Source organism: Halichoeres trimaculatus, unplaced genomic scaffold (genome assembly GCF_033239565.1).
Source record: "Halichoeres trimaculatus isolate MK-OKI-2021-1 unplaced genomic scaffold, fHalTri1.1 fHalTri1_scaffold_4, whole genome shotgun sequence".
Classification (NCBI taxonomy): domain Eukaryota; kingdom Metazoa; phylum Chordata; class Actinopteri; order Labriformes; family Labridae; genus Halichoeres; species Halichoeres trimaculatus.
The window spans coordinates 26,744,011-26,755,226 of NW_027437182.1; the positions used below are offsets into that span (position 1 = coordinate 26,744,011).

At 41.2% G+C, this 11,216-nt stretch overlaps 2 protein-coding genes across 2 annotated transcripts; both read left to right on the forward strand.

The window, feature by feature from the left end:
• The first annotated feature begins 198 nt into the window (after window positions 1–198).
• Window positions 199–6,898, forward strand: mknk1 (MAPK interacting serine/threonine kinase 1). The gene is made up of 14 exons (XM_074669026.1): window positions 199–332; window positions 1,015–1,077; window positions 1,510–1,615; window positions 1,716–1,814; window positions 1,923–2,020; window positions 2,350–2,429; window positions 2,522–2,595; window positions 2,689–2,793; window positions 2,871–2,926; window positions 3,017–3,112; window positions 3,201–3,395; window positions 4,056–4,220; window positions 4,358–4,401; window positions 4,824–6,898. Exons 1-14 carry the CDS (start codon window positions 207–209, stop codon window positions 5,041–5,043), a joined length of 1,527 nt encoding a protein of 508 aa, XP_074525127.1. The 5' UTR covers window positions 199–206; the 3' UTR covers window positions 5,044–6,898.
• An 806-nt stretch (window positions 6,899–7,704) lies between these two features.
• Window positions 7,705–9,513, forward strand: LOC141788836 (transmembrane protein 275-like). The gene is made up of 2 exons (XM_074667923.1): window positions 7,705–7,806; window positions 8,941–9,513. Exon 2 carries the CDS (start codon window positions 8,956–8,958, stop codon window positions 9,511–9,513), a length of 558 nt encoding a protein of 185 aa, XP_074524024.1. The 5' UTR covers window positions 7,705–7,806; window positions 8,941–8,955.
• Window positions 9,514–11,216: the final 1,703 nt, after the last annotated feature.

Below are 11,216 nucleotides of genomic sequence, written 5' to 3' on the forward strand. Positions count from 1 at the left end.
AGGTATGTAGTTTGAGCCGCACTTCCTCATCGCATCAATGACTAGCCGGGCCTGTAAATAAATGAAGGTCGGGCATGCAAAAATCTCCACTACGTGGATATGGGTGGAGCGTGGAATCATTCCCAGTGACGTAACGGTGGTAGCTGTATTTTCAACCAATGAGAGAAGGAGGTATGTTTCAAAGTGGGCGGGGAAACCGTCTGTTTATGTGGTTTCCCGCCCTGTGCGTCACTAGCTGTCTGAAAGATGGATGTCAGCTAGCAGAGGATGCTTACATCAGCTGTCAGAGGCTTTGGCGGAGGGGCTGTGGCTGTTTTAGACACAAAGGCCAGGTGAGATTTACATTTTCGTATCTGTATGTCGGTTTGTAAGACCTTCCGGGACTTTGTTTGAGTATCTTAGATGAACATGAAGAGAAAGGAGAAGCTAATGTTGGCTAAGTGTTTTGCTAACTGGCTGAGGCTAACGCTGAATTGTATAGTCAGCAGTCAACAACAACAACTGCAGCTTTGCTCTTGGTCTGATAAATGGTTTGTGTGTCGTTACACGTTAAATGAGTGCTTGGTTTTTTTGTCCTAACAGTACTAATGTCACGCAGCAACGTATATTAGCTGCTGTAATTGATATCATATCATTTTTTACATTCAGCCTATAGTTAGAGCTCTTCCGAAGACGACCTCATTACTTCACACCAGCTTTAAGATGGCGGGAATATTGTCCATCAAGATATTAAGTGAAAGCTCTGTCCACGCTGGATAATCTCTGTTTTGCAGAAGGCTTAGCGAAAGCTGATATCATCACAGACTGGACATGAATCCCCCAGGTTATTACTCTGTGACCGAAACCAATTGAGAAAATGTGACAGCTGAGAGTGAAAAGGGGAAACCACTCACAGGATGACTTCTTCTTCTTTTTTTTTATTGCTTGAATTTAACAACTCGTTTCCACTTCTGACTGATTACTTTATTTAGTATAATTATATCCCAGCTGATGCAGTTTATGTTGTACTCTCAGTTGGCAGGGATGGTGAGACACAGCATGATGACTGAGTTGCACGCCCTCCAGCATTCTTTCCAGGTAAGACCTGAACTGTTTCAACACGTTGAAGTTTCTTATACACTTTGTGTTAGCCTTAACCAGAAAGTTGTCCGCAGATGGCCGAGCCTGTCTACCCATAAATGTAGAAGTTTCACCACTCGCCATGAGTCATTCACTTTTACAGGTTGTGTAAATGTTTCTGGTAATATCAGACCGACAAAGATAAGGCCTGTCAGGCTGTTTCCTGTAACCCTATCAGGTCATTGTTTTGGCTCAGTGCCACAAGGGGAAATGTCAGCAAAGATGTATCAGCATATATCCTTAGATTTAAACCTTTTTTTTTCAACCCTGATGATAAAGTGGAAGATTGAGTTGTCCTTCTCACACCATCTTCACCATCAGATCCCTCTGACTTTTCTCGCTCTTTCCCTTCACCTCTCCCCCTCTCCTCTGGCCCTCTCTCTGTTACAGGATAACACTCTGGCTCTGGGCCAAGTGGGGCAGAGCTGTGGGGGAATCCAGGAGAATGGGATTGCTTCAGAGCAGGGACAACAGCACCTTTCCCAAGGCCCAGCAGGTAAAACAGTTCTGAATGTCACAGTGCTGCTGTAAATCACGTACAAATAAAGTCTGTTCTGCTCAAACAAATTTAACTGACTTAGTCTGTTCTTTTGCAGAAAATGAAAAGAGTCATCCATTGAACATACCAGATGCAGCTAAAAGGAAGAAGAAGAAGAGGACCAGAGCAACTGACAGCTTCACTGGCAATTTTGATGGTAATAACATTACATGACACACTGTTTAATGAAAAAGTGACAATTTATTTTACACGTTTAGATGGAATCAAAACTGAACTACAGTCTCATATGTCTCATGTTTTTAAGATCTCTACAAATTGACGGATGAGGTGCTGGGCCAGGGGGCTTATGCAAAAGTACAAGGATGCACAAGTCTTCAAAATGGACAGGAGTTTGCTGTAAAGGTGTGTGAAGTTTTTTTTAAGCTTTAAAGTTGAATAGCTATGGAAAATGTTAGATTTGAGGGTTGGAGATTTGTTTTTGTTCTTTATTTTTGTGTTGGAGGGGTTGTAAATTGGGTGATTTATTACCAAACATTTTCCTACTTGAGTCAAATCAAACATGAGCAGAAATTCTATCAATTCACAGCAACCACTTTTCTTGTACATTTCTAAACAAAAGTAAGTTATTGAACCAGAAGAGAAAGTGTAATACTTTTTCTTTCAAATGTTAAAATCCTTTCTTCGCACAATCAGAAAATAATGATTCATCTGTTTACTTTTTAATTGCAAAGATCATAGAGAAGAGTGCAGGGCACAGTCGCAGCAGAGTGTTTCGAGAAGTTGAGACTCTCTACCAGTGTCAAGGAAACCAGTGAGTGCATTTAGACACAAGTTTCTTTTTGCTTAATCTAAACAAAAACACAACGACACAGTTTCTAACCCTTTGGAAATATCTTGACCCAGGAACATCTTGGAGTTAATCCAATTCTTTGAGGACAGCTCCTGCTTTTATTTGGTGTTTGAAAAGTTACGTGGAGGTAAGAATGAGTGATGCTTAAATCATCAACATTAACACACTCATGACACTTAACTTATTTTCAGATAACAGGTCATGGTCTCTCGTTCTCCAGGCTCCATCCTTACACACATCCAGAACCGAAAGCACTTTGATGAGCTGGAGGCCAGTAAGGTGGTTCGGGACATTGCACAAGCTCTTGACTTCCTGCACACAAAGGGTTGGTTGACAGCTGAGAAAGATGATAAAGTGGACTGGTTTTGAATGCTTTCATGGTGACACTGTGTTGTTCTGCAGGGATTGCCCACAGGGACCTGAAGCTGGAAAACATCCTTTGTGAATACACTGATCAGGTAATTTTTAATAGACACAAGGCTTCAAGAAGAATTTCAGTTGTTCCAGGGATGAAATGTTACACCTTGATGATGTTTGTCCTCTGCTAGGTCTCCCCAGTTAAAATCTGTGACTTTGACTTGGGCAGTGGAGTGAAACTCAGCAGTGCCTGTACGCCTATAACAACCCCCGAGCTCACCACACCGGTACTAACTGATAAGAAATTCATAGCACACACACAGACAAGATGGATCAAACATGTGACCTTACTCTTTTTTGTTTTCCTTCTCTCAGTGTGGTTCAGCAGAGTACATGGCTCCAGAAGTAGTGGAAGTGTTCACAGATGAGGCCTCCTTCTACGACAAGCGCTGTGATCTGTGGAGCCTTGGGGTGATCCTCTACATCCTGCTGAGCGGCAGCCCTCCTTTCACCGGCCACTGCGGCACAGACTGCGGCTGGGATCGAGGAGAGACCTGCAGAACCTGCCAAGTATGCTCATCCAATCAGATTCTGAGCTCATTCACTGCCAGTGTTAAAGACAAGACGTAGATGCTTTTTCTAGGACGGATGTCTTAAAGAAGTTACAGCCAAAGCCTTTCTTTCTAAAGTTATCATATTTGGATTCCCTGTACACATCAGTGAATGAGGCTGTATCAGAGCCTGGTGTAATGTGAACACAGAGCTTTCTTTTTTCTTTTAAATTGCTCAAATAGACTTTAGAGACTGTTATCACCCAAGCAGCAATACGACTGAAGTCACACTACCCTGTCTCAGTGTCCGGTGTCACAATGCCCTCTGGTTTTATTACCCTTCATTATTTTTGGAAAATTAAGTTTTATAACTTGTTTCTCTGACGCTTCTCTGTATAAATGACTCATCCAACATGACACAGTACCACAACTTTAAACTTAGTGTGCACAGAGTGTAATTATTTGCAGGATAACATATTGGCTATAAATATTGTTGTGTGGTAGTGATGGTGTGATCACTTAGCCATTAGGACAATAAAGTGTGTGGCTGTGCTTCTTTATATGGATGTGACTATATCCTGTGTTGTCATCCTGTTATCACCACTCAGTGCCATCACCAGACCGTTTTTAAAGTCTTATCTGTGGGTTCAAGTTGTTTTTATGTGCTGTCTCTCTTCAGAGTCACCTGTTTGAGAGCATCCAACAGGGCAAGTATGAGTTTCCAGATAAAGACTGGAGCCACATCACAGAGGGGGCCAAGGACCTCATATCCAAGCTGCTTGTTCGAGATGCAACTCTGCGCCTCAGTGCTGCTCAGGTCCTCAAGCACCCTTGGGTTCAGGGGGTGGGTATCAACACATCTGTGCTCCAGAATAGCTTTTCTGTACTTCTTGTTTCAGCGCTATGTGCTGATACATTACAGTCAATAGAACCATCCAGTGTTTTTAAAAAATATCTTAACTTGATTTTCTTTATTTACAGAACGCTCCAGAGAGAGGGCTTCCAACTCCTCACGTTCTGCAGAGGTAAGAAAACTTATTGAAAAGTCCTCTTTATAAGTCAAGCTTTTGAGACTCACAGTTTGCATTTTTAGGCACCCAAAGGTTTGGGTGGTGTTCAGGGAAAAGGGGACACAGTTCAGAGCCAATGATTGGTAAAATGTCAAGACACAAAAAACCTCTCAGTGCATTTTGTACTGATATATCTGACACCAGTGTGTGAGCTGTATTACTATTTAGATTATTATTTTTTTTATTTAAAAGGTATTTTAAAATGTACTAGACCTGTCTACTAGCATAACACTGGGTGTGTAGGACACACTTTTAAGTTTGTACAGTATAAATTCTAGGTTTATGAAAAGTTAAAGAAAGTAAGTGAAAAACTTAGCTCAACAATGCATAGAAAGTGTCACTGAAACGTTTGAATGGCTGCTCTCATCACTTTCCAGGAACAGCAGCACCAAAGACCTGACTCAGTTCGCAGCTGAAGCCATTGCCTTTAACCGGCAGCTCTCCCAGCACGATGAGCAGCAAGAGGACTCTGGAGCCATCGTTTGCTCCATGAGGCTTTCTCCACCTTCCAACTCCAGGCTGGCCCGCAGACGGGCGCAGTCTAATGCCCTACGATCCAGGGACTTTGCACCTGCGTCGGACAACCTGGGTGCGTGAAGGACCAGTCCCCAAACCATGTTTGTCCTTTGATCTCAGCCTCTGCTTGTTCCTTGTTTTTTTATCTTTGTTTTCAGGGGAAGTTTTTTAGGATCAGCCGCACAGTATCACAGATGATCAGCTGCTCTTGGCGTTAAAGCTCTTTCTCATGGCCAGTAATCTTCTCACATAGACAGAGTCTGAGCACCAAGAGGTCAGTTAGTCTCTGTCCATCATCTTCTCATGTAAGCAATAGTTAAAACTCATGTGGTTCTTCCGGGAATTGTTTTGAGCTGCCTGAACTTCTTAAAGCGATCTTTTTTTTAAATTTAGAATAATAATAAGAAAAGCGTAAAGTTTACTTTTACAGCAGGTCTTCACAGATTTATTTATTTTATTGAATATTGCTCAGAACACAGCTGAAAAACGTCTTAATGCCAAGAATCTCTCAGTACATATCAGGACAACGGCATTACACACTGCAGGTCCAGCTCAGTTTTGCAGCTGTTTGCTGACCTAATGCAATATCATCAAAATATAACTCACTTTGTTTTTTTCTTGTCACTAGACTGTGAATATTTTCATATTTTTATTGGAATGCTTCTTATTACCTCTGACTCACCAGAGGAGAAGTAAGTCATTTTAGGCATGTCAGTGTTTGTGATTTGATGTGAATGGTTGAATATGGTGTAAGTGGTGAAAATCAACACTTGAAGAAGACAGCAAGCCTTGCTCAGTTTTACTCATGTAAAGTTGTCTTTAAAAACTAAAGTGAAAGCAAAGGAAGTGCAGGAATGTGAATGAATGTTGAAGCTAGAGAGGAGCTTTTGATCAAATCGTTTTTCTTGAATTTCATGTCATTTCACCTAAACACAAGCTACCTGTGGCACTTATGTACTTTTAAGTCACTTACCCAAAATGCAACACGAAGTGTGAAAATGAGTTTGGTACCATGAAGTGAAACCTTCACTTTTGATGTTTTTTTAAGAGTTGATCTTTAAACAACTTTTTCTTTTCATAAGAGTGCGATGTCATCCCAGGCTCTGTTTTTGCACATTTTAAACACCATCTCCCAAAAATTGTATTTTCTTAAAGTTGTAGTGATCTGATATCTCAAAGTGTGTGAATGACTTAAATGTGAAAACTGCTCTGTGGTGGTTGTTTCTCGAAAATGAGATACAGAGGGGATTGTGGGTAGCTGCTGTTACACTTTGATGTAAGATAGTAGAAGTGATATTAGTGTTGAAGGGATTTATTTTTATACTAATATTTGTATGTTGTTCAGTTTTGTATTTTGGTTCTCCATGTTGCTGTAGAAGAAAATGGATTAGTCTGGCATAGCTATCTCTCTTTTAGTTCAAGTTGCTGGTTTTTAGTTCTAATCCTTTTTTTTTTTTGAAAAGAAACATTTTTACTTATTTTTATCTGTTGCCTTCTGTTATGATCCAATCTATGTTTTACTGGGGTCACCAATGGCAGAGTGTCACTTTTATTTCCCCTGACCCTGCTAACTTAATGTGTCGCCCGCTAGATTACCTGCATCTGATTTCACACTGTTGCCATGGACACCTCATCCCTATAGCAACTAAATGGCCGTCATCTACAGGCAGGGATTGACGTATCTGCTCAGAGTGAATAAACACATTAGGAAACAACTGCTTGCTGTGTGAAAGCCCTCAAGCTCTCGTCATGAATCATCTGAGGACTTGTTTGCCCCCAGCCCATCATCCTGTAACAGCATCAGATGAGTTACAGAACATTGTTGCGCAATTATGGAGTCCTGTTGAAATCAGTCAAAACTCCTGCAGGGTCTTATAAGTGAAGCTCTGTGACTGAGCAGATTTTCACTTTTCTGCTGTGTTCTCAATAAAAGATCCTCAACATTTTCTCTTGTGTCATATTTTCTGCATCATTGTTGTGTAGTTTGTTTCTCTGGAGTTTGGAAAATTACTTTCATTTCCATTAGAGTAAATGTGGCTTAATGTAAGAGTTTCTTCAGCTCCTCAGTGCTGGGTGTAAGAGACGGAGAGGAGATGTGACTAATCGACATGGACACTCATCATGGTAACATCATGGATACCTTGGACTGCACTTGACTTTACAATGCCTCATAAGTTTAAATTCCTCCACTTCATTTTGGATTCAGTTCAGTTCACAGTAGAGACTTTTATGGAGTGGAATGTTCACTTTAACAGGAAGGAAGTAAACATGATGAGTGTCAAGTCTAGATTTTTATCTTAATAGCCTTCTAATAAAGATTTATTCATAAAGAGTTTGGACAGTGAGACCAGACAGCGCTGGGTGAGATAAAGTTTTGTCTTAAAAAAACTTAATAGGGGTTATAATAATTTGTTGAACTTCCCTGTTATCAAGCTTACTCATAAGAATTCACCAGAAAAATGTCACCCCATTATGGACACCAACAACCAAGTTTGAGACAGAAGTGTGTTTGGATTAAATGATAAAACAGCGCCTGTCTAGTTTCCCAGAGAGGACGCTTCCCAAACTCTACACGATCCAGTTTCCTTGTTTTCGTATCTTCAGAATAACCATGAACTGGATGAACGACAGTCGACTTTCGGACGTGTCTGTTGAGAGCACATTAGCGCCCCTAGTGGTTAACACGTAGAAACACAGCAGCAGCAGCAGCAGCAGCAGCAGAGCGCCTGCAGTTCACTGACACCCTCTGCAGAGAGACCGACAACAGCTCAGGGACTCCTGAACTCCACGATGGACTGACGAGAGGCGACCAAACTGCAAACTGGAAAACACCGCTGATCTCAGGTAACTGTGATTGGGAACTTGGAAAAATTATGCAGCAGCGCGATTGTTTCAGGCTTTTTTTTTTAAACATAACGATTTCGAAATTATCTGGACTTTCGAAAGTATTTCCACGTTCATTTAGTAGGTTGTGTTATCAATTTACGCTTTGTTGCTAATGAACAAAATCTTTCGATTATTATTAAATCAGTTTTATACTTCACCATTTGTGGAGAATGAAAAGTTTGGACAATGCACAGTATAGCCTACTAAATTTGCGCTTCTTTAACCACTTAGTCTCATTCTCAGTAATCCTGAAAAGATCTGTTCAGTTTTAGTTCTGCTTAATCATGAACCACACAAAACTATTGACAACAGGACAGCTCCCAAACATGAAGCCAAGAGATCAAGAGCACCCTCAATGACATGGGTCTAACCTAAAATCAGTTTTTCCCCCAGCAATCAGTAATTTTTTGTGCAGCTAAAACTAATTGCAAAGAGAATGATTACAGCAGCATGATTGGCAGTTTTCCTGACAATATATTATGAATTTCAAAGAAAGAGAAACAATGAAAACACTAGTGCAGGGCTTGGCAATATGGCATAAAAATAAAACTTGTTTGTTTCTTTACACCACTCCATTCAATAATTATTTACAACTATAATTTACCTTAAGTCACAGTGGTATAAGTTTTATTTATGTTAGAATGTGAATTTGCAACAGTATTTCCCCTTGTCTTTATTTTAAGAGCAACAGGTTTTGATGATGTAGAGATGTAGAGTGATGTGAGCAGCATTAGCACACCATACTTGTTGAGATATCAAAGTGAAGAGCTTTGTTGTACTGTTTTGTGGTGTTGGTATTATTTTGAGTTAAATAAAGGAGAAAGTGTTGCAATACATGTTTTACCCTGCTCAAACACAGCTCAAAAAAACTGGAGGAGGTTATGAATGAAAACAATGGGCTGTGATATCTTTTTTTTATCGCAATACCTCCTGTGCAGACTATGGCTCTAGAGATGTAGGTTGTCAGCGCCTATTATTAAGGGACATTTTGGTCCCATTTTTGCATAGTGAGTTGAGAGTGAGATGCACCGTCAATCTTTATGTAAAGTTACTGGTCAGTTATTAGCTTTCCATCCTCTCCCGATCTCACAGAATTCTCCATGAGACATGGTGCCACCTGAAAAACCCTCCAGATCATCTGCTCCCAAGAAGGTCCCCCATCAGCCCACCAAGCCTTCCCACCCGAGCCTGCCCTCCCCTGCTCTCTGCTGCGCCTGCGGCCTCTGCATCATGCTCGCTGGCATCAACATCACCCTGGTGGGAGCTTTTGCTTTTGGCACCTTTGTTCCAACCAAAAATCCCCCCATCGTCATTGGTCCTCTTCTCCTACTGATAGCCCTGGCCTTCTTTACAGCCTGCTGCGTGGTAAGCAGGAGGCCCCCCACACACATGGGTGCCCGAAAGGGGAAAGGAGGAGAGACGTGGGGGCTAATGCGGATGGGGACAGCAGCTTTCGAGATGGAGACGAGTGAGCACACCCTGCAGGACACTACCGCTGTCCAGCTCAGCCCCACCAATTCCCTCGCCTCCTCCCACAAGTCCTGCTCTAGTCATGCTGGCGATGCTGCTCTGCCTGGGTGTCAAGGTGGGTCTGTCAGAGGTGTCACCAGAGATACCCCCACTTCCACACTCATTCTGCCAGCTCAAAGTACTTGCCCTTCATGACATGGGCGTTCTTCCTCACCTGGGGTGCTTTGATCTTTATTGTTGGATTTATGTTGGAAATGTGTCAAACAAAGCCCCTCCAGACTAGGTTTTGGTGTGGTCATGTTGTTGATTTTAATGCTCAGCCCTCAGTTCATTCAGTACATTATTTAACTAGAAACAGGAGCAGGAGATGATACCTTAATCTAAGTGCCTGTTTGTTGTGTACTGTACTTTGTGTGTACTGTTGTATAAAAACATCCTCTTTAGTTGGTTAGCCTGCATTCATGTCCTGTGGATCCACTGTGGTTAGCGCCTGTCACCTTACACTCTGGGGAGAGAAGGTGAGTGTGTCCAGCTGAGCTTCTCTGAGTCATCAAAGCTGTGTCTGTGTAAGCCTGGTAAATCTCACACACCCATTTTTTCTTCACACATGTAACAGATATCTTATGATGTTTTTCAAAGCCTGCAGCAGAGTGAGTCAAGATTTTTAAAACTGTGAACAATTTTTTTTTGCATTTCATATTGTATTGCCATTTTGTTATCAAACTGTTGATGTTTTATTTATGTGAAGTTGAATTTGTACGTACTTGGCTGTTATTTGATGTTTCCTCTGTTTAAAAACTGTCTAAAATTATAACAGTAATTTGGAAAGGAGGTGAAAGCGAACAAGGTTTAAAAAAGCTGATTCTTTGTGCTCAAAGAATAAGTCCTGACGGACACAAACACACACAGCCTGTGTAATAAGAAAGACCAGGTTGTGAAGAAAATTCTTTTGTTATCTGAGAAAAGCCAGAGACTGCAGTGCAAACAGCTCCTTCCTGATGTGTGTCGCCCATCGCTTGGCATCTGACCCAACAGCTGCTGGTGAAGGCAAACGCCTGTTTACTCACCGTTATACATCTGCTGTCCACAAACACAGCAAGTCACACAGTGTGATCTCTGCACAGGACCCAGAGACACAGATAACAGCCTCTGCCTGGTGTTGTTACAGTTTGTTTTGATGAGCTGTGTGAAACAGACAGTATTGGTGTCTGTGGTGACCCAATGAGTCAGTTATAAGATTTGGTAATGTCTCTATTATCAGGATGTCTTGATAACCTGCATTCAATAGATTAAACCACCAGTGAGGTCATGATGCTCTGAGGGATGGTACTTTTTGGTTGATTTCTGGAATTATTATCTCCTGCTGGTGCTTTGAGCCTGAATTTTGGCTAAAATGTGCATGTATAAGACATGAAATAAATAAAATCAAAATAATGAGAAAAGTTCAGTCTTCACTCTACAACCACACTGTTCATCACACACTCTGAGAGCAGTTCAGAGGGCACACCCAGGCTTCTTTTGGCTGAGATAGCTCAACTGTGGCACTGCTTTTCATATATCAATACCATACTGTTAATTTCACCGTGAAATGTAGTTGTCAAGTGGTAAACAGAACTTCATATGTAATGTACTGTTTGTTTCTTAAAACTAACTCTGGTACAGCGAAATGGCTAGACACTGACCCTGTCAAAACAAAATAAGTTAACTAAGTAACCTTTTCTGTTCTCCATCAACCAGACCTCCTTCAACTGAAATAAAAGACTCTTACAGTCACAGTGTGTTCCTGTGTATCCGTTTTGTAAGTTAAAAAATAACACTTAAGTAACAAAAAAGGCCAGAGTTTAAAAGAAAAGTGTGTAAAAATTGTTAGCAGAGTTTTCTTGCTATTCTTTGAGGAC

Excerpts from the sequence above, each read along its gene's own strand:
- mknk1 (XM_074669026.1), top strand. The coding sequence starts at position 207 with ATGTGGTTTCCCGCCCTGTGCGTCACTAGCTGTCTGAAAGATGGATGT. Across the intron at positions 2,794-2,870 it reads TGACTTCCTGCACACAAAGG|GGATTGCCCACAGGGACCTG; the intron begins GTTGGTTGACAG and ends GTTGTTCTGCAG. Across the intron at positions 3,113-3,200 it reads CCCCCGAGCTCACCACACCG|TGTGGTTCAGCAGAGTACAT; the intron begins GTACTAACTGAT and ends TCCTTCTCTCAG.
- LOC141788836 (XM_074667923.1), top strand. The coding sequence starts at position 8,956 with ATGGTGCCACCTGAAAAACCCTCCAGATCATCTGCTCCCAAGAAGGTC.